The sequence below is a fragment of the Neofelis nebulosa genome, chromosome 2, assembly GCF_028018385.1.
Source record: "Neofelis nebulosa isolate mNeoNeb1 chromosome 2, mNeoNeb1.pri, whole genome shotgun sequence".
NCBI classification, from domain to species: domain Eukaryota; kingdom Metazoa; phylum Chordata; class Mammalia; order Carnivora; family Felidae; genus Neofelis; species Neofelis nebulosa.
The window spans coordinates 7,460,898-7,481,466 of NC_080783.1; the positions used below are offsets into that span (position 1 = coordinate 7,460,898).

At 59.0% G+C, this 20,569-nt stretch overlaps 3 protein-coding genes across 9 annotated transcripts in view; all 3 read right to left on the reverse strand.

The window, feature by feature from the left end:
• EIF4E2 (eukaryotic translation initiation factor 4E family member 2) overlaps positions 1-639 on the reverse strand; it is a 30,147-nt gene extending 29,508 nt beyond the window's left edge. For all 5 annotated transcript variants that reach the window (XM_058701112.1, XM_058701108.1, XM_058701103.1 and 2 more), the window contains exon 1: positions 510-639. In XM_058701112.1, coding sequence (XP_058557095.1) covers positions 510-529 — 20 coding nt within the window. In that variant the 5' untranslated portion in view covers positions 530-639. The remainder of the gene's footprint in view (positions 1-509) is intronic.
• A 1,656-nt stretch (positions 640-2,295) lies between these two features.
• Positions 2,296-8,099, reverse strand: CHRNG (cholinergic receptor nicotinic gamma subunit). 2 transcript variants are annotated; one of them, XM_058701100.1, is made up of 12 exons: positions 7,797-8,090; positions 7,454-7,593; positions 7,148-7,192; positions 6,877-6,986; positions 6,260-6,415; positions 5,359-5,456; positions 4,832-5,032; positions 4,537-4,651; positions 4,210-4,324; positions 3,244-3,460; positions 2,894-3,027; positions 2,296-2,620 (listed from the first exon to the last, which is right to left on the reverse strand). In XM_058701100.1, the coding sequence occupies exons 1-12, from the start codon at positions 7,849-7,851 to the stop codon at positions 2,447-2,449; spliced, it is 1,560 nt and encodes a 519-aa protein (XP_058557083.1). In that variant the 5' UTR covers positions 7,852-8,090; the 3' UTR covers positions 2,296-2,446. The 2 variants fall into 2 exon arrangements, 1 of the variants encoding a protein (XP_058557083.1); XR_009254182.1 differs by lacking the exon at positions 2,296-2,620 and having other exon boundaries at positions 2,914-3,027; positions 3,134-3,460; positions 7,797-8,099.
• Positions 8,100-11,265: 3,166 nt separating this feature from the next.
• Positions 11,266-20,569, reverse strand: CHRND (cholinergic receptor nicotinic delta subunit). Of its 2 annotated transcripts, XM_058701116.1 has the most exons (13): positions 20,484-20,569; positions 20,074-20,219; positions 19,586-19,630; positions 18,974-19,083; positions 18,712-18,867; positions 18,398-18,507; positions 17,279-17,479; positions 15,995-16,106; positions 15,754-15,868; positions 14,002-14,206; positions 13,792-13,910; positions 12,934-13,112; positions 11,266-11,695 (listed from the first exon to the last, which is right to left on the reverse strand). In XM_058701116.1, exons 1-13 carry the CDS (start codon positions 20,533-20,535, stop codon positions 11,671-11,673), a joined length of 1,575 nt encoding a protein of 524 aa, XP_058557099.1. In that variant the 5' UTR covers positions 20,536-20,569; the 3' UTR covers positions 11,266-11,670. The 2 variants fall into 2 exon arrangements, with proteins under 2 accessions (XP_058557099.1, XP_058557098.1); XM_058701115.1 differs by having other exon boundaries at positions 20,074-20,545.

Below are 20,569 nucleotides of genomic sequence, written 5' to 3' on the forward strand. Positions count from 1 at the left end.
GCGCCACAGCCACATTACCTCTCTGTATTCACAACTCTGCGACCCGGACTCTGTTACCGTCCCCACTCTGCAGATGAGGGGACTGAGTCAGAGAAGCGAGGTGACCTTCCTAGGCTAGAGCGTGTGTGGAAAGCTGGATTCAGAGGCAAGGAGGCCAGGCTGCGGAAACACCCAAACCGCTGCGGTCTCCGCCCTTCCACGCCGCTGGCAACCTGCACCCACCGGGGTGGGGCGTCCGCAAGTCTCCTTCCGGGCGGTACTGCCACCTCCTCCCCGGGACCCCGCGCTCCGCCCTCGGTCCGTACGACCCCGAAGTCTCTGGGGCCCCTGCATCACGCCTCCCCAGACCCCTCTTCGTCCCCGCTGGCCGCCTGGGCCGGGGAGGCCCGCAGCCCAAGCCCGGGAGGGAGGCCGGCGCCGGAGAGCTTCGTCGCCTCCAGCCCCGGTGGGGGCGGGCGCAGGGAACGGTTGGGGGAAGGGGCCCCGGGGGGCGGCCACGCGCCACTCACGCGTCGAACTTGTTGTTCATCCTCTCACCGCCGCCGTCGCCACTGCCTCACGGAGTGACTTCCGCTCCGCCAGGTCCCCTCCCGCTTAGGGCCCGGTCACTTCCGGCTGCGCACGGCGCAGCGGAACGTCTGCGCGCTGGCCCCGTGTGGGACGAGTACCCCGGGACGCCCGCCCTGGGCGGCTGCGCGGAGGCTGTGGCTTCGCGGTCCCTGCGGGCTGCGGGCCTCGGCGCTACTTGGGTTCCTGTCGCCCTCCTGCCCGCCTTCCCGGCGGCTCCAAGGAAACAGTTTCCGTCCGAGAGAGGGTCCCGACCCCCTCCCGCGGCGGCTGGGAGGAAGAGGCAGAGCCGCGTCGCTGACTGTGCGGGCTCCGGACTGCCTGCTTCGTACAAATCCCGACTCCACGCCCTGTGCCGGCTGCACCATCCTGGACTGTGTTTTAACTTCCCCGAGACTGTTTCCTCTTCTGTACTGTCCATACTGTATTACAGTACCTGCCTCTTCGTGTTGCCGTGTGGATCTGACGGGATAATCAGTGCCAGGCGCTAGACACAGCAACCCTCAATAAGTGTAGTATTTTTAATTTTGCTTGTGCGAGGAGCTAAAGAGAACCACAGATGGGCCCACCATCATCAAATTGCCTCCAGGATCTAAGTCTCTGCTCCAAATACACAGGGGCAGCATGCACCTACACTGGAGTTAATGGAATGAACCTGCTGGTGATTGAGCACCAAAGCCAGCCACCCTGTACTTGGGAGAGGGGGGTTATTTCTGGGGTCCTCTCCCCTCCCCCAACAACGTCCCATGGTCAGGTCTTCATGTGGCATGTTCACATTTTTGAATCACTTTGATCTGCACCTTTGATCCTCTGATGAGGGTGGATAGGAACTGAAATCTGTACCCATATTGACAGATGAAGTTGTTTCATCACAATCAGAACTCTGGCCGGAGCTGTACTCTCCAAATCAGGGCCTTGCCTCTCTCCCAGGAAGCCCTCAGCTGGCCATCTTGTTTCCTAAGTGGGGCCAAGCGAGGCTGGTCAGGGTCTCCTTCCAGAAGGCAAAGCCCAGAAGTTCCCTGTTACCTCCCAGCCTCTCTGCCTAGCTCTTCTTGTCTTAACCAACCTTTGACACCAGTGCAAATGCCCTGGCCTTTGAGAAGAGAAGGAAGAGGGGTCTGTTTTCCAGGCCATGGAATGAATCTTCCTTGGAGTGTCTAAAACTGAGTTGGGAATTCTGGACTCAAAACTTTATTTGGCCACCAGTGTTCTGAGAAGCCCCTGTTACTCTGGGCCCCAATTTGCCCATCTGAAACATGGGGGGAGTAGTGACTTGCTTCTCCATGATGATGTGAAGAGCTCTTAACTCTGAAATCTTTTGTGATCAATGATAAAAAAAATGCATATGGATGGGAAGGTCCCTGGTACAGGTGAGTGTTGGGTACTCATAGCACCCAGAAGACAGGGGAGGGAGATGCCAGTGGGAGCGGGCTACTGCCATTCTTTTGAGAGAACATTGTCTGCTACTCTTCACATCTCTCTTGACTTCCTTCCTTTAGGAACCTGTGGGGAACTCGTAAAAAGGAAAGGGGGCCTAGGCCTAGAGGGATGGGACCTTGCCTAGCTGGGGACATTGTAAAAAACAGAGTCCTTGGGGCTTCAGAAATGATGGGAGTTGCTAATGCTTTGCTGAAGTGAGGGGATTGCCAGGACTAGGTAGCCGGTGCCACGCGGATGCTGATCCCAACAGCACACCCTGCCCACAGCCGTTCTCAACCACTCCAGGACTCCAGCTCGGTCTCTTTATTTCCCATGCTTTTCTCAGGGCCTGTTGGCTCACATGGCCATGAAGGGCACTTCCCAAAGAGCACGCTCATGATCTCAGCCACTGAAGAACACAGCCAATCAGACTCCACGTGGCTGGCGGCCGATGGTTGGCTCAGTCAGGCGAGGGCAGGTAGGAGCGGGGGTCTCCAGGGAACGGAAGAGGGGGCACCTGGTTGTAGTGGGCCATGAGGAAGATGCCAGCAGTGCCACAGACAAAAAGGGAGAGCATGGCCAGGAAGCAGACACGGTCCAGCACGCGGCCCACCAAGAACCACTCCTCGCTCCCCTGAGGGCGGGAGGCAGGTGTGGGATGACCGGCAGGAACACCAAGCCTGCCCTGGATCATGTGCCATCCTTGGCCCGCCAGCAGACCTCTTATTCTCCGTTTCTTTGGGTCCCTCTCACCTACTTCCAGGCCTTAACCTGTGTTCTGCCATAGTCCCCTGGCACTGATGTCCCCATTCCACTTTTTCCTTCCCTCTGCCCTGCCATGGCCACTCCACTCATCTTGCCCCCATCTTAAGTCCAAGTCCCTCACCGGGTACTCAGTTCCCCTTACACTGTCAAAGTGACTTTGCTGGTGGCGGGCAAGGGCAATGAGGTTGCAGGCTTCCACACAGGCCTGGATGGCCGGGGCGGCCTGCTTCAGGCTGCCACACAACTCTCGGCTCTGCCCTGGCTCCGGGCCTTTCTCTGTTGAGAGAGGATAAGGTTTGGGAATCGAGTGGAGAAGAAATAGTCTGAGAAGGTAGCCTCTCCTGAGCGACCCTAGTGTCTCTCTCCCCAGCTGGACACTTACCAACACTCATCTGCTGTGTCCGGTGCCTTGGCCAACAGATAGCCCTCCCCGTCAGATAGCAGGCCAGAGTGAGCACTGGAGTGTCCCCAGTGTCATACCTCCTGCCTCACCTAGCTTCTCCAGCGCCGCCCTCACCAGCCCGTTGCGCTGCCGCTGCCGGAAGAGAAGTTCACTGCGAGGCAGGCAGAGAGCAACCTCTTCCCCAGCTGTGATTGACCATCCCGGAGAGGAGCCATTCTGCAGCCGGCGCCCCGTGTCTTGCACAGCCACTGGGACCAGTGGGCGAACGTGCATCCGCAACAGCTGGGGCAAGAGCCGCAGGAACACCTGGAGAGAGGATGTTCTGGGGCGCTTAGCTTAGTAGCCGGCAGACCTGGACGTGTGGGCAGCCAGGCTGGGCTTCAGAGCAAAGAGTGAAGGTTGGCATGGAGGGCTCAAGCTACCAGGGGCCCAGAGGCAGCACCTTAGGGACAGTGGCTTGACACTGGTACAGCTTGGCTGTTCTGTGCCAGGCACTGAGCCTAGGTCCCCAAACCTGTGTGCACATTCGAGTTACCAGGGTGCTTGCTGCACAGCCTTCACGAGGCCACAGGCTGGCCCCACCCTTGCTGTTCCAGCCCCGGACGCCTGAGGCGGGCCTGGGAATCTGCATTTGCAACAAGGGTCCCGGCTGACTGCTGCAGGTGGGCTGCAGATGGCCTGGAGCCATCTGGGTAGAGCCAGATGGCCTGGGTAGAATCTTGCTTCTCCTTCCCAGCCATGCAACCTTGGGTGAGCTAATGAACCTCTCTGTGTCTCAGTTTCCTCATTTGTAAAACGGAGGTGGCACTAATACCCACCTCATAAGAGTTTTATGAAGATCAAATGAGTTAGTATGTATGATGCACCTGCCACAAAGCAAGCACTCAGTATTATTATTAATCCGTCTGGATTAATCCACATGCTTCAAGATACACACAGGGCAGGTTTGTTGCTGAATGTGGCAGGTGAATAGGGAAGGGCAAGGGGGTGGAGAGGAAGACGCATGTGAGTGGACTGGACTGGAGGATGCTGGAGTGGGCAGAGAGGGGCCTTGCCTTTCGGACCCTGCGGGCCATGGAGTGTGTATGGGGGGACCGCAAAGACACGTTGAGCACGACCACAGCATTCACAACAATGAGGATGGTCACCACCAGGAGGAAGGTCAGGTACCTGCCAGGGTCAGGTAGGCGGGAGGTGGGGCTGGCCCACTGGCACTGACTCCACCTCCAGACGCACCCCGCCCTTAGCAGCTGATTCCCCCAGATCTCTTAGGGGAGGGGTTGGCATTGAGGATGGGAGGGTGGGAGTGGCAGAAGGGTAGTGCCCCGAATTCCAGGAAGGGGAGGGTGGGAGGGGGTGGGAGGCGTGAGGGCCAGCCTTACTTGCTGATAAGTGGCACTGCCTGGGAGGTCTCGGGCACCTTCTTGGCCACAAGGAAGAGGAAGACGGTCTGGGCCAGGAGCACGTTGATGGCGACGGTACACTTCTGGCCCCCCGCTGCCCGTAACCAAGAGACCCTCAGAGCAGATCTCAAGTTCCCTGCCATGGGGCTCCTCCCCCACCCCATTCCTGTCCCCGGGACAGGTGGCCTCGTGGGTGGTGCCACTCTGTGCCCCCCCAGCTAGCCCCTGTGCTGCCGGCCGGGGCCGTGGCTCCCCTCCCACGGGCTCCAGGTACCCTTGGCAGGAAGGAAGTAGATGAGATTGGCGACCGAGGAGATGAGCACACAGGGCGCGATGATGTTGATGATGTAGAAGAGGGGCTTGCGCTGGATGAGCAGGTAGAAGACCACCTTCTGGTGGCCCGCCTCCTCGGCGGGTGCCTCCACATCCAGCAGCATCTTGGCCGGCCGGTGCCGGATGGCCCACTCCCCGTTTTCTGCGGGCAGCGGGCCAGAGTGAGCACTGGGAGCACAGGCTGGGCAGATCCCCGCAGCCCCTGTGACCCGGCTGTGGGCGGCCAGCCGGGGCCCACAGCAGTGCCACCGAGGGATGGAAGCAGCAAAGGGAGATTGGATATCTGATCCTCCTCCCACCAAAACCAGAGACATTATCATGGGGCAATCAGAACTCTGCTGGGTCTTTAAAAATCTAGTTTGTGTGGTTTAGTCTAGCCTTCATCTTGAGTTACACGGGAGGGGGTCTGAACCGAGCCTGGCCCTGCCCTGGAGGTCAGGTGCGGCTGGGGTCCTGGGAAGAGGTTACCCGTGAAGGCCTCAGGGTCGATGAAAATCCACTCTATGGTCTGACCATCTTCCTGGCTGAGCTGCAAATTGATCTCATTGGTGCTGTAGGTCTGGGACCTGGGAAGGGGGACACATTTGAGGGCATATAGATCCACCTACGAGGTCACGTACACAGTCATCTGGGGGCAACCGTGGGCGGTCTTGCCTCAAAAAGTACAGCTAGGAATTTCTGAGCCCTCCGCAGGGCCCTGGCCACGAGATGGGGGGCACGAAGGGGACCCGGGCTCCCTGGAGGTCAGGGAAGTTTTTGTTGAAGGGCCAGGAGGCTGCAGCTCAGTGCGCGTCACGGATGTTAAGAGCCGAAGGCCACTCTGTTCCTCCCTTCCGCTGCCTCCAGGGCAGGAAGGGCCAATGGTTAGAACATAGAAAACACAGTCTGTACCTCTCAGATCTGTTTGTTACGGAGGGTCTCCTTGTGAAAAGACTGCTTCTCTAAAGCGTGGGAACCCACTCACACAGACCTCCTTCCCCCCATTTCTGGAAGAGGAAAGTGAGAGCACCTCCACCTCTCCATGGGGAGTGGGGTGTAGCGTCTCGTGTGGGGTGGCGCTCGTGTGTGCATGCTGGTACCTCGCGGGCAGGTGTATGCCTTCTTGCCCACCCACCCCAGTCATTAACTCCTCCCTTGGGGCACAGGCAGGGAAACCAAGGCAGCGAAGGAGGATGAGCGAGGGGACTGCGGCTTAGCCGGGAGGGACGTGGGCACCTGCAGGTGTCTGGGCCTGAGACAGGCACAGAGGCCCCAGAGAGAGGGAGCCGCACCCCTGGCGAGAAGCCTCGCGTCCACCCCCCTCCCCAGCCAGGTTCCTCTTAGGGCAGCTCTCCAGGTCTGCACCCGCACCCCCGGTAAATGGCCTCACTGGAAGACGAGGGAGCAGTTCTGCCAGTCGAAGGGGAAGTAGGTGACGGAGACGGGGCAGGAGGAGCGGAAGATGGCGGGCGGCAGCCAGTAGACACATCCGTCAGGAGACACCAGCACGTTGCAGTAGAGGGCCACCTCGAACACGCCGTCCACGCTGCGCACAGGCCAGGCCCCGGGGCTGGGGGCTCACGTCCCCGGCGGCCCCGGCTCGGCCGAGTCCCACACCCCAGGCCTGCCAGCGTCCTGCGTGGATGGGGCCTGGGGACACCAGCCCCTCCCGGGCACAGGTCCACTACCTCCCCGCCGCGCCCACCTCCAGGCCTCATCATCCCACCTCCTAATCACCACAGCTTCTATGGGAGCCGCCCTCACCCCCACGTTGGAGGGAGGGCCGCAGCCCAGCAGACGACCGAGCCCAGAGGAGATGGAGTGAGCCAGGTCGAGAGTCAGGTCTGCTGGCCAGGCCCTACCCTCGGCAGCACCTGCCGCATCCAGTATTTCCTGGCCCCGGAAAAGGGGGCCCGGTCTGCACCTTTCCCCAGAGCCCCCCTTGTCCTACCGGGCCCTGCCTTTGTATCGTTTTGTCCCCCCACCCCTGCCCGCACTCCTCCTCACTTGTTCTCCAGCACGACATCCGGCCGCCACACCATGGTGGACGGCACCCTCAGCACCCACAGTCCTTCGTAGTCTTGCGGATCCCAGCGCAGGCGATAGTCACACCACTGCTGCAGGGCGAGTGGGGTTGCCAGACCCCTGCTCTCCACGGAGTCACCCCCTCCCCAGAAGAGGCGGGGAGGGGGTGGGGGAAGACAGGCAGCTCCAAGGGCCTTGGGACCCCAGGGAGGGGGCCTGATCCGGGGTACAGGACTTCAGGGGGGCCTCTTACCATCTCTATCCACACATTGGTGGTGAGGGCCTCCTCTCGCTCATTCTGGGGGTTCAGAACAGAGGGCTGAGCCCCCATCGCTTGCCGTCTCTGGATGTTAGCCCCTACAGACCCCCATTGGGCGCTACAGGACCCCCGCCTCTTGGGCATCCTTCACCGGAGTTTTCTGGCTCCCCAGCCTCTCCCCTGTAGCGTCCTTCCTCCTCCTGGCTGCTAGAGCCAGCCCCTTCCTCTCCCCAGCAGGTCCCGGGGGCCAGGTGCACTGGGCCTCCGCCTCCCCTGCCATCCTACAAGCCTGTGGCTCACCAGGGAGATGAGGTTGGTGAGGGTGAGTTTCAGGCTGACGTTGACCACGTCCGAATCGCGCTCCGCGGGCCGCAGGTGGGGGTCGTAGTTGTGCATCAGGTCCGCGAGCAGACGCTCCTCCTGGTTCCGGCCCTGGGCTCCTGCAACGGACAGCAGTGAGCCCGGGTGCAGGGGCTTTGGGGCAGAAAGAGTTGGGGGGGGGGTGTCACAAGAGGGTGTGATGTGGAGAGGTAGGGAACTAGAGGTGCAGAGCAGGTCTCAATAGCCCTCCAGACCCTCTATCCCCTGAGGCCTTGGATCTCTACTCCAGGCCTCCCCAGGCTCCTGAGCCCCTGGTCCACACCCAGGCAGACAGCCAGCAGCGGCAGGAGGAGCGGCAGCCCCTGGCCCCTGTACATGGTGCCACAGCTCTACAGTGTCGGCTGGGACAGCAGCTCTCCGACTCAGGGTACAGAGATGTGGACTCCGGGTCTCATGTAACAGCCCATGCTCCCACCCCAGCCAGCCTGGCCAGGCCAGCTAGGCCCCACCAGCTGTCTGACCACAGCAGCGTCAGCTGTTCCAAGATGGACAAAATGCCAGGCTCGGGTTACCTGGGCTGGGGAGGGGACAGAGGGGCCCCATCTGCCCCAACAGAGATGGCTCAGTCTCCATTCCCCGCTCTCTGACTCCGTTGGCCCAGCCCGTGTTCCTTCCATCTGGGGTGGGGTGGGGGGGGGGATGGGGCGACTGGAGACACAGCCTTGGACGGACAGGTGTGGGAGGGAGGCAGAGTGCCAGGAAGCGCCCCAAATTGGGCTCCCTCCTTTTGCTCCCTCCGGCGGGTCAGGATTTGGGGAGGTTTAGAGGGGCGTTTTGGACCTGAGCCATGACATGGTTGAGGACCATGAACCTGTCCCACTAGCCTAACATCTTCATGGGTTACTCCACTGGGCCAGGGCACTGGAGACAAGCCTAAGAGGGAGATGCACTAGGTCCCCCGGGCTTGGATACCTTAATGCAAATTAGGGTGTTCTTCAGGGTCCTTCAGATAACTTGAACTTCAGGCAGTTCAGGGCCCTCCCAGGCTCTGAGGCATAAGACACAGGCCTGGTAAGCTTTGGAAGAAGGAGGGTTGAGGAGGGTCTGGAGCTTGGGGCTCTTGGGAACGGAACAGCCCCTGAATAGGGGCTCCTCAGTGTGGCCTCGGTATTTATTAAATTATCCACAGACTAAGGGGGTCTCCAGCATGTGGCAGGCACAAGGCTAGGTGGGCTGCAGGGGACTCGCAGGGGACTGCGAGGAGGCAGGGATAAGCCTGAGCGGCTCATAGGAACTCAGAGTTCAGTAAGGCAGGCAGTCAAGATCAAGGTTGCGGCCTCCGGAGAGTCAGATGAGGGGACCCAGAAGGGCCAGAAAACACACTCCATCGGCTTTGTAGTTTGAGGTCAGGGAAAGGGTGGGGCTGAGGCTAGTTTAGGAACAAGGGTCCCTGCTGCTGGCTGTGACCATGACCATGGGCTCAGGCCACCTGTCGTTTGATCATCTATTCTAAGCAGACAGGTCAGGACCTCCCAGCAAGTTTGCAAGACAAAGACTAAGCACTAAGCACTTCGACTAAGTGCTACCAACCCTTGGGCATCCTGGGGGACAGGGTGGTGGAGGCCTCTGAGGGCTGGAGGAAAAGTGCCACCTACCTCCTGCCCCACAAACAAATGAGGTCTCCAGCATTTCTTCACATTTCTAATGTGTCAGTACATTGGAAATCAGCCTACTACTTTTAGTCCTTGGGGATCCGTGTGTGAGGTTGGCTCAGACCCCAGCCTCTATAGCCACAAATCCCTCCTGTCTGTCCTCACCGCGATTCTGGGGTCGGGGGGACAGTGGTGGTGGCACCTGCCTTCCCTGGTCATCTACTTGTGTCCTTGTGTTCAGTCCTGCTCTGGGCCCCACCCCTAAGCGTTGCTCTCAATGTGCATCTAGGTGTGTAGCCAGCCCCCTTTCCCTGGAGATTACAAAGCCAGGTGCCCCTTCTCCCCAGTTTGCCCTTTGGTCCTCCCCAGATTCGGGTCCCTCACCCATTTTGCAGAGCAGAACCTCTTCCCCTCTCTGCTCCCCCTCCCCCAAGACCACACTTAGGCAAGACCATTCATGGCTCCTGCTAAGTGACGGACCACCTATTCACCACCTCCCAAACCCTCTGACCCAGGCAGTGGTGGTCTGGCCGTTGCTCTGACATTTCTGACTTTCCCTTTCCCCTTCTCTACAAGTGTCGGGGAGGAAAAAGGAAGATTGTGGAGCGTGACTTCCCTCTGGTATGAATTATGCCGCCTCCCTACGTATGAAGAGATTTCAACTCCTGTTTTTTCACCTTCTCTCTGCTGTGGGAGAGAGGTAAGGTCTCTCTGGTGTTCTCAGGAGGGCGGGTCAGCTGAGGAGCTGGTGGTTTTGTCCTGAAGGGGTTAAAGGGAGGCAACTTTAAGAGAAAAATCTTCTGTAGACATCATTTGTGTCTAATAGCTACTCCCCCTTTGTCACCTTCTATGCTGGAGGCTGGAAAAGTGAAATGCTCTACTCCCAGTCTCCCTTGAGGAAGGGGTGGCCACGTGATAACATCTTGACCCATGAGACGTCTGCAGAAATCGGCTAAGGGGCTCCAGGAGAGAGCTTTTGCTTCCTGATAAAAGGGGTCAGGAATGTCTGGCCCCTTTCCTGCCTCGAACACAGATGAGAAGTGTGGATCTGCGGCAGTGAGCTTGTGAGCAGGGCGACAACATGAGAACAAAGCCAACACGCCAAGGAGGGAGGACGGGGCAGAAAGCACAGAGCCCGGGTCCCTGGGATCTCTGTGGGACAGCCGAGCCAACGAGCCAACCACTGTCTCGTGAAGAGGAAGCCTTATTTCTTTGAGCCACAGTTCTTTGTGTTTCTGTTCCTTGAAGCCCAGTGCATCCCTAACAGATTCATCACTGTTTGAAGGAGGGTGAGTAGCCTTGCTGGCCTGGGGAGACTGTGTAGGGACACCCTTTGGTTTCACAGGAAGCTGGCCCCTTGTGGGTGTGACTTCCTGGGGAGGAAGGAGCTATATCACCTCTATCACTTCCATATCACCTATAAAGGGGACCGGTGCAGACAGCACCCTGGGGCTGCAGTGCTGGAGGAATGGGTGCCATTGGGGGTCCTTCTGTGACCCCGGGAAACTGGGCAAGGGGCACCCTTGGTCGGGCGTGGCATTTGGGGTGGTTTCTCTGGAAGGGTCGCTGCCACCTGAGCAGAGCCTGAAACCGGGGTTCACCTGGCGGTTGGCAACAGTGCCATCGTGTGGCAGAGAGAAGCAAGGACAGTGGCTGAGGGGTCTGGTTCAGGGCCTCTTGGGGCTCGGACGGGGTCCCTCCCGGAGAGGGCGATTCCAGGGAAGTCTTGGACTTCCTGCTCATCTGATGGGTGTAAGTCCAAGCCGCTTTCCCTACCCAGAGGGACAAAATTAAAGATTCGTACCTTGAACCTGTGCACAGTTCATATTGGAAGGCAGAAGTAACCAGGGTCAGTTTTGACGCTAGATGGTTTGTCTTTTGTTCATTTCCTTTGACAGACAAAAAAATCCCACCTTATGTATACCTGGGCCAATGAGGTCACCAACTCCCTCTGAGGGAGACGGGTTGATCTGTGAAGACCTTCGGTGTGTCCATCCAGGAGACGATTAGTTGGGCCCTCTGTGCTTGCTCCAGTCTGCCTACAGACTCCCTGTCAGCCTTGGATGTGGGAGACCACAGGCCCATCCCCTGTGACTCAGGCTCACAACTGAGGAATGAGTTAAATAACCACCCCTTACATTTGTAGGACACGTGCAAGTACCTTTATGCCCACTAGCAGATTCTATTTTCACAGCCCCTCACAGACGGGACTTATGATACACACATTTTGCTGGCAAGAAAACAGCTAATAGATGAGGGTGGCTCACCCAAGGTCACCCCGCTGGTGTAACAAAGCATCCCAAAACTTTGTCTCTTAAAACAGCAAACATTTACTATCCCACACAGTTTCTGAGGGTCGGGAATCCAGGAGCAGCTTAGCTGGGTGGTTCTGGCTCAAGAACTGGCTGTGCCCAAGATGTTCACCAGGGTCGTGATCTCATCTGAAGGCCCAGCAGGGCTGGAGGATCCACTTCCAAGGTCACTCATGTGGCTGCAGGCAGAGAGCCTCAGTTCCTTGCCGTGTGGGCCTCTGCACAGGGCTGCTCACCATACCAGCTGCTTCCCCAGAGTGAGAGATCCAACTTTCAGTTGCTTTCAGCAAGAGTGATGGGGGTGGGGAGCAAAGGAGGTGCCACAGTGTCTTTTAGAGCCTGATCTCAGCGGTGCTGCACCGTCACTGCTGCCTTGTTCCGTTGGTCACACAGACCAAGCCTGGTTCAGTGTGGAGGGAGGCTACACAGGAGGTGGGGATCACTGGGGCTGTCTTGGAGGTAGGCTCTCATGTCTCCCAGCCAGCACCTGCAGCCTCAGCCTTTGGCCCTTGGGACAGGATTGTTGGGGGCATCTTTTGGGGCAGAGTTGCCAAATTTAGCAAATAAAAAGACAGGATTCCCAGTTAAGTTTGAATTTCAGATAAACGATGACTAATTTTTATGGTAAACGTATGTCCCGAATATTGTATGGAAGCCCTACTTTGGGGTGGAGAATAGGTGTCCAAGAGGGGACACGTCTTGGGGGAGGGCTGAGTTCTGGGGCTCTAGGATTGCGCTTATGACCTGAGGTTGATAAGCTGACCTCTGGTCTTTGTGGGTGCTGAGCCCAACACTTCCGGGCGGAAGTGTCCTGGTCCTCGGCTTCCCTGAGGGACCCAGACAGCATCACCAAGGCACCAAGGCGGAAAGGGCTAGGGAAGGCCATTTTGCAACTCTGGTGCCCCCACCCCTGCTGAAAGCCTCCTTCCTTAGGAGCCCTGGAGAGGGAGGTGTCCCCACCTCAGCTCCAGGTGGGGCTTCAGAAGCTGAAGACTGAGGGGTAGTTGAGAGGAGGGTGGCTAGGGAGCAGGGAAGTGAAGGCACAGGATCCCACCTGCTCTAGCCTCACCCGGGGGACGGGGAGGCAAGAAGTGGCCTCTGCCTTTCTGACTCCTCACAGAGGGGTCCTAAAAGGCTGGCCTGAGTGGCGTCCTCCCTGGCCCCTGAGCCAGCCCCCTTCCCCCCTGCCAAATTGTCCTGCCCTGACCGCCAGCTGATGTCCACTCTCAGACCTCCTCGGCGGCTCCTGTCTTCAGCTACAGAGGACCGTGGTTGAGGAGTGAGGCGTCTCTCTTCCTTCCTTAATCTCAGGAAAGCCCAGCTCTTCCGGCCCCAGCCCTGCAGAACCAGCTGGCCTCGAGTCTCAGGGCCAGAAGTTGGCCTTCCCAGGAAGGGCTTGTCCTCTCTCAGACATCCCTGTCCACGTGACTACACCCGCCCCAAACCCGAAGCTGCCTGGGAGTTGGGCCAGCAGGGCAGAGCAGGCCTACCCTAGGCGAAGCGCTTATCTTTCTCATGGTAGGAGAAGGGGTCCCCGGGGAAGGGCTGAGGTGGGGGCTGGTTGTAGGCGCCCTGCAGGAAGATCCAGGCCGTGCCCACCACCATGATGGGCGTCACCACAAACAGGCAGAGTCGGTCCACTGTGCGGGCCACTCGGTTCCAGCAGTCCTTTTCCTGGGGGCAGGGAGACGGAGACAGTGGGGGTGAGGAAGGGCCTCACACCACAGACCCACAGCCCAAGCTGGGTTCGGTGACGGAGGCGTGGCCTCGGTGTATCTGCGGGGCTTGCCTCAGGCTTGCGGTGGATGGGAGGTGCAGGTGGGTCCCCAGCAGGGCCCAGGCCCCCCTGAAGTCAAGGCCTCTGTCTGTCCCTCCTCACCCCACTGGAGGGCTCCAGGGGCTGAAGAGGAGCTGGGGGTGCCTGGAGTCCCTCTCAGGGGGCTAAGGACGGTAAATCGTCCCCTCTCCTCCCTCTTCACCCCTCCCAGCTAGCCCCTACATGAACTGGAAAATGGTGCCCCTTTCTCAAGAGAGAAGTTTGAAAAGTTGTGTGATACAGAACAACCACCTAAGTCTGCCTTTGAAATGTCTGAGTATGTCTGGAGTATCAGACTTGGGGTTGAGCAGGGACAGAAAATGGTTGGCAGCCCGGACAAAGAAGGGACCCTAAGGGAGCTGTGTTCCTGGCCCAGCGTGCTGCTCTGGGGTTCTAGGCGGGGGCTGTCCCTCCCAGGGTGCCTGGAGTCTGCACCCACTGTGAACTCCTTCATCTAGGTGGGTTCGTGTCTCACGTGGAACCGAGCCCCCTTAAGACAGGATACACCCGATGTGTGGCAGGCCTGTGGCTACTCACCTCATTGTAATTGTTCTGGTCCCTCATGTGGTTGACGATGAAGTTGGCCCCATCCACGGCTGGCTTCAGCTGACTGAAGAGTTCCTGCTGGGCTTGCTCAGAGCCTGCTGGGGGCTGGCCTGTGGATACCCGGCCAGAGGAGGGCATGAGGCCTGGCCCCAGCCCACCTCCCACGGACGGGCCAAAGTCCCAGGCCACACGGGGACCCACGTGCACTGGTGAGGCGCCGGGCCAGCCCGTGCCGCTCCGACTGCTTCTCAAACATGAGGTCACTTCGGGACTTGAGCAGGAAGTACTCCTCGGCCTTGGAGATGTAGCCCAGGGAACTGCTTCTCCGGACGAGAGCCCCCGGGCTGGGCCCATCCTCTGCTGGGCGGGACATGTGTAGGAGTTTGGGCAGGGTCTCCAGGAAGAGCTGCGGCAGGTCAGGGGAGCACAGGAAAGCTATTTGACAGACATGGGTCACCTTCACACACCCAAGCGCCTGTGACCCTCTGCCCGGCTGCCACAAAGTCCTCCCGAGTCTGACGCTGTCATCCATTTTCCCGATCCCCCGCTGATGGACACTTAGGTTGCTTCCAACTCTCCCCACTACTCACAGCACAAAGCACAACTCATTTGTTGAAAATGAATTATATATGAACAACAAAAAAGTAAGAAAAATGCCCCGACTGCTGAGCTCTCTTCTCCAAATGGTAAAGATCAAGCAAGTTGCTAAGGCACCTTCACATCCCAGAACAGCTAGTGGCCCTGCAGCGGCTGAGAGGCAAGGACAGCCCCCTCCTGGGTATGCTGCCCCCACATTCCTCACCTTTTTTTTTTTAATTAAAAAATTTTTATTTTATTTTTGAGAGACAGACGGAGCATGAGCGAGGGAGGGGCAAGAGACAGGGAGACACAGAATCCAAAGCAGGCTCCAGGCTCTGAGCTGTCAGCACAGAGCCCGACACGGGTCTTGAACCCACGAACCGTGAGATCATGACCTGAGCCGAAGTTGGCGCTCAACTGACTGAGCCACCCAGGCGTCCCCCTCACCTTCTATTTTAATTTTTTTTCGCTTTTCTTTTTTAAATTTTTTTTAATGTTTATTTATTTTTGAGACAGAGAAAGACAGAGAATGAACAGGGGAGGGGCAGAGAGAGAGGGAGACACAGAATCCGAAGCAGGCTCCAGGCTCCATGCTGTCAGCACAGAGCCCGACGCGGGGCTCGAACTCACGAACTGTGAGATCATGACCTGAGCCGAAGTCGGACGCTTAACCGACTGAGCCACCCAGGCGCCCCTCACCTTCTTTTTTTTTAAATCAGGGTGTAGGGGCGCCTGGGTGGCTCAGTCGGTTAAGCGTCCGACTTCGGCTCAGGTCATGATCTCCTGGTCTGTGAGTTCGAGCCCCATGTCGGGCTCTGTGCTGACGGCTCGGAGCCTGGAGCCTGTTTCAGATTCTGTGTCTCCCCCTCTCTCTGACCCTCCCCCATTCATGCTCTGTCTCTCTCTGTCTCAAAAATAAATAAACATTAAAAGAAATTAAAAAAAAATAATCAGGGTGTAACACATCCAGCAGACTGAGCAAATCTTAAGTGTAGAGCCAGATGGAGTTTTACAGACGCATTCAACTGCGTAAACGCCACCCAGGTGAGATATCAACCCAACACCGTCCCAAGGGTTCCCTCGTGGCTCCTGCCGTCACTTCCTACCCACCCCCAGGGGTAACCACCATCCTGATTTCTATCACTGATGGCTGGCTGTTGCCTGACCTTGAACTTTCGGGAGAGAAAACTGTGCGGCCTGTGCTCTTTAGTGTCCGGCTCCTTCCAAGCCCCCGTGTGCTAGGAGAGCCGTCCACGCCGCGTGGGTGGCAGCACGTGGCGATTCTGCACGGCTGGGTGGCACTCCCCTGTGTGAGCACGTTCTCCTGGAGAGGGACGGCCAGACAACCTCCAGCGTTTGGCCTGGGCCCCTCACCTTCTTGACCCCCTCAGACAGCACGTGGGTGCTGGGTGTGCGAAAGTGGATGTTGAGCACGATGACACAGATCACCACGACCATGGTCACCAGCACCATGCCGAAGAGCAGGAACCTGTAGGCACACACTCAGCCTGGAGCCCACGGGGCAGGGCGAGGCGTGCTGGGGCTGTTGGGGCGGGGGGAGGGCGAGGAGTAGGGCGGGGTGGGTGAAGCGTGGCGTGGCATAGCCGTCACTCACTTGCCGATGAGGGGGATGGCCATGGATGTGGCGGGCAGCCGCTTGGAGATGAGCAGCAGGAAGACCGACTGGGCCAGGAGCACCGAGATGGCCATCGACGTCTTCTCGCCACCTGGGGGAGCCCGGACTTAGCTGCTACCTCTGGTCTTGACCCCAGCGGGTCCCACTGTGGCCCCCTCGCCACCATTCGCGATGCCACGGTACCTTGATCGACATCATGGGCTTTGGAGCTAGGGCACCTAGCTCTTCCACTTACTGGCTGGGTGACCTTCGGCAAGTAGCCTAACCTCTCTGTGCCTCAGTTGTCCCAACTGCTAAATGTCGTGAGGACAAAGTGAGAGAGCGTGGAACGCTCCTCACTCTGCCAGGCGCTGGGCAAGCGCTCAGCGAACACCGGCTATCACTGTTGGCCAGCTCCCTGCCACGCAGCCCTCCCCAAATCACAGATCTGTGTGTCTCACCCTGCACAGAAAGCTCCGGGACATCCTCATAGCACCAATGATACCGTAACTCCTAGTCCTCCACTCAGAGACCCCAGCCGGGCACTGCCCAGCTCTTCCCACCTGAGGTCCTGAGCATGTGGGGCCGTGGCCACTGTGGTCACAGGTCCCCAGCCCTGCCCCAGGGCCCCTTCTCTATCTGCAGGGTGCCCACCAACCCACCTCCAGCTCAAGCAGCGCCTCTTCCAGGAAAGCTTCCCCCGTTTTACTGCCCCTCAGCCTGTGCTCCTAGTTCTGTGGCTTCTACAGTCTCTGCCAGCAGCAGAGGCTAGATTGCGTTTGTCCCTGGGGCTCACTGTGCCTTGCTTACAGTAAGCATTTGAAACGATTCTGAAACCAAGTGAGCGAAGATTGCACATGTCCTTCTAGAACCAGGTGAGCGTAGATTGCACGCTTCCATGCCTGGCTTCCTGGAGATCCCGTTTTCCGCCCACTCGTTCAAAGTGGACGGCCTTCTGTGTGTCCTGGCCCATGGTGGCCAGGACAGACCTGTTTCTGTTCAGAGAGATGGTCTAGGGGTTCTCCCTAGGGTCCTGGGGAGGCCTGCTGTGAGCAGCAGAAGCAGGGTCCAAGAGGGACCGTCCATTTGGGGATATCAGACACGGTCACAAAACCCTCCCCTTGGCTGGCCACCCCCCCGCCCCCCCATGCCTGGACCGTGGGCAGGGAGCCCCGGGAGTGGTGACCCCGTTGTGGCTCCTGGAGGAGGTGAGGGGAGAGCTGGGGAGGCCCATGCGCAGATGCCCTTGGGGACAGGGAGGGGCTGGGGCAGGCTCAGGCTCACTGTCAGCCGGCAGGTAGAAGACCAGGTTGATCATGAAGGAGATGAGCACACAGGGCACCAGGATGTTGATGATGTAGAAGAGGGGCTTGCGGCGGATGATGAGGTAGAAGGTGACGTCCTGGTGGCCGGGACTGTCCAGCGGGACACTGGGGTCCACGTTGATCCTGGCTGGCCGGTGCACTATCTCCCACTCCCCGTTCTCTGAGGAGGGCAGGAGGACACCTCGGTGTCAGGCCAGGCAAGGGGGCGGGTTGGTGGGGGGGGCGGCGGGGAAGGACAGAGGTGGGGTGGGGTGGGGGGGCTGGGTGGAGTGAGCCAGCCCGAGGGCGTGCGCAGAGGAGGGGTTAGGTTCTGGTGGTGGGCGTCTTTCCCTGGGGCTTGGGAAGGAGGTTTCAATCTGCAAGGGGGAAATTCTGCCTTGGGAGTGTGTTTTTTTGTTTGTTTTGAAAATAGAGAAGCTGCGGCTGTGTGTGGTTCAAACAAGGAGTCTTAGAGATAATGAGACTCTAGTGGTGAGAGTAAGACCAATGCCCCTGCCCCCAAACCCCGGTGATATAGCCGCCTTGGGACCGGTGTGACATAGGTTTTCTCTGATGAACAGGGGTGTGTGGTGGGGAGCCCCATAGAAGACCTGAGCCCGGTCATAGATAGGAGTGTGGGGCGTTGGCAGGGGGCAGCATACACAACATTAGGATCGGTGGCTAAAGCCGCAACCACGCCTCTCGGCTTCCTGGGAACAGAAGACTAACTATCCCCCCTCATTTGTCAGTTACATCCATCCCTAGGGACCCTGTCCAGACCCAGGAGGGTCTTCTGGCCCGGGGAAAAGGAAGGGTGGGGCCAGTGTCTGTCTCTGCCTTTGGGACACAATCCCCTCCTGGGGATTTCTTTCCTTTCAATGTGCTAGATTTACGTCGCTAAGTATGTCTGCGTGTGTTTGCGGGTCGGTATGTGTCTGTGCATCTGGGTCTCCCCGCCCGTCAGTGTGCCTGTATGTCCACGTTCCAGGTGTACATGTGTGTGCCCACGTGCATCTCTGGCGGGGAGGCGTTGGTGCGACCGTACCCACGGGTGTGCGTCTGAGGGGCCTGCCCACCCACCAGCTGCTACTCTCAGCACCTGTGAAACCCGCAGGGTCGATGATGATCCACTCCACAGGATAGGAGCGGCCCTCTTTCTCCTCCTGCTTCAGACTCAGGGTGATCTCCTTGGCCGTGTACTTGAGTGAACTGGGGAGGGCAGCGGGGAGAGGGTGGTCCTCAGCCACTGGCTGCAGCCACTGAGGGCGGAAAGGCCAGTACAGGAGGTTCACGGTCAGAGGCGCCCTTGTGGGTCTAGGGGAGCTCTAATCAGGACTGAGGGTGCCTCGAGCACCTCTCTCAGCCCCTGGCAGGGTGCCCGGGGGTGAGGGCTGCCTGGAGAAGTGGGTGCACCTGAACTTGAGGGAGCAGTTCTGCCAGTCGAAGGGGAAGTAGGTGACGGAGATGGGGCAAGAGGAGCGGAAGATGGCGGGTGGCAGCCAGTACACGTAGCCCGAAGGGTAGACGAGCACGTTGCAGGCGTAGGAAATCTGGAAGGAGCCGTCGTTGCTGAGGGACAAGGACAGAGGCTACCATGAATGCCAGCCAGCTGGGAGCTGGCAGAGTTGGGGGAGGCGGAGGGTCGAGGGGATGCCAGGGAGGGTTGTGGCTCAACTTGTTCTCCAGCACAATCTCTGGGAGCCACAGCATGTCAGGGGGCAGGCGCAGGACACTGATATTTCCAAATTCTTCAGCATCCCACTGCAGCCGGGGGTCCGTCCAGCCCTGGAACCCGAAAGGTATGTCAGCAGTCGGCTCTGCTGTCGTCCAGGCTCCCCCTGCTCTCCTCACTTCCCTGGGGGAACACTGGACAGGGTCTGGGAACTGTGACAAAAGAAGTTTAGGGGAGGTGGGTGCAGAGTTAGGACTCAGGTCCGTCACGTACAGCTGTGTAGAACGTACACTGCACAACAAAGGGAGCATATTTCATTGTGGACACAGAAGACTTACGTCTATATTATGAACTTCTGATGGATGGCAGAAGAGTGTTTTCTAATAAAATCAGAATACCGTGACAACCTTCCCGTAGGTAAAGAATCCCAATTCACCGGAAGTCTCCATCTGAGCTTGTGGCTGTACAAGGTGGTGGGAAGGGCAGCTGGGCCTGTGGGTAGGAGCCAGCTCCTCCTGGAGGCCAGGAGGATCCCCTCCTGGAGATCCCTAAGCAGAAGGAAGCATGGGCCCTACACCCTCACCCCCCCGGCTGTGAGTGGGGTCGTCTCCTTACGTGCTCAATCCACACGTTAGTGGTGAGGGTCTCCTCAACTTCTTTCTGTAATCACACAAGAGCACTGTCCCCTAGGGCCCCCACTGCTCACCTGCACACATTCAGCAGGCAGCTACTTCCCGCCACCCCCCGGAGGAAACCACGGCAATTGGCCTGACCAGACTCCTGGCCCAAGCACGCACAGTCAGGAGGGGCTGGGCAGACCAAGGAGCAGGGAGGGGACAGCCCTGAAGTGTGTCATAGGTCTGATATGGGGCACACCCCAGAGCTGAGGCTGGAGGGGAAGGGGCATCGGCTCGAGGCCTGTGGGCAGCAGTGAACCTGGAGAACGCTGGAGCGTGCTTCCCCGGGAGAGGAGGTACCACAGGAGCTACCAGGCTGGGACCTTGAGCTTCGTCCGTGGCCATCCCAGTCCAGGAGACAGCCAGGCCTCCAGGAAGCTGTCCCCGCCCTCGGGTCCCCAGCCCAGCCACAGAGGGGCCTCTCACCAGAGAGATGAGATTGGAGAGGGTGAGGGCCAGCGAGACCTCCACACTCTCATCTTTGTGAGCCACAGGCCGGAGCTCCTTGCTGTAGCCCTTCTCTTCAAACAGGTGCCGAATCAGCCGCTCCTCCTCGTTCAGGCCCCAGCTGCCTGGAGAGGGACAGGAAGAGGGATGGGGTGCTGGGAGGGGGGACCGGGAAGGGGGCTGCCGTGAGATCCTGCCAGGCCATGGGGCTGGGCTGAGCTGCGGGGATCCAACCACTCCCCAGGAAGGGGTCCTGGCAGTCAACCCCCTCCAGAGTTGGGGTGGGAGCTGGGCCTGATGCAGGGGAGGAGTAGGAGGGGACCATGCAGCAGGGACCCTGGGTGCAAGTCCTGAGGGACCCTCTGGGGCAGGGTGATGCCCACTCTTACCACACACGACCAGGGCAGCCAGCAGCCCCAGCGTTAACACCGGCCCCTCCATCCTGTCCCTCTGACTAGGTCTTGTGGCCCCTCCA

Bases quoted from the DNA above. Each gene is read 5' to 3' on its own strand.
- CHRNG (XM_058701100.1), bottom strand. From the start codon at position 7,851: ATGTACAGGGGCCAGGGGCTGCCGCTCCTCCTGCCGCTGCTGGCTGTC. The intron at 5,033-5,358 runs GTAACCTCTTCC...CGCTGCCCGCAG, and splicing joins CGACCCTGAGGCCTTCACGG to AAAACGGGGAGTGGGCCATC. The intron at 4,652-4,831 runs GTACCTGGAGCC...GGTTACGGGCAG, and splicing joins CTACTTCCTTCCTGCCAAGG to CGGGGGGCCAGAAGTGTACC.
- CHRND (XM_058701115.1), bottom strand. From the start codon at position 20,535: ATGGAGGGGCCGGTGTTAACGCTGGGGCTGCTGGCTGCCCTGGTCGTG. The intron at 18,868-18,973 runs GTTGAGCCACAA...CTTGTCCCTCAG, and splicing joins GAGATTGTGCTGGAGAACAA to CAACGACGGCTCCTTCCAGA. The intron at 13,911-14,001 runs GTGGGTCCCCGT...GGGTATCCACAG, and splicing joins CCGGCGCCTCACCAGTGCAC to GCCAGCCCCCAGCAGGCTCT.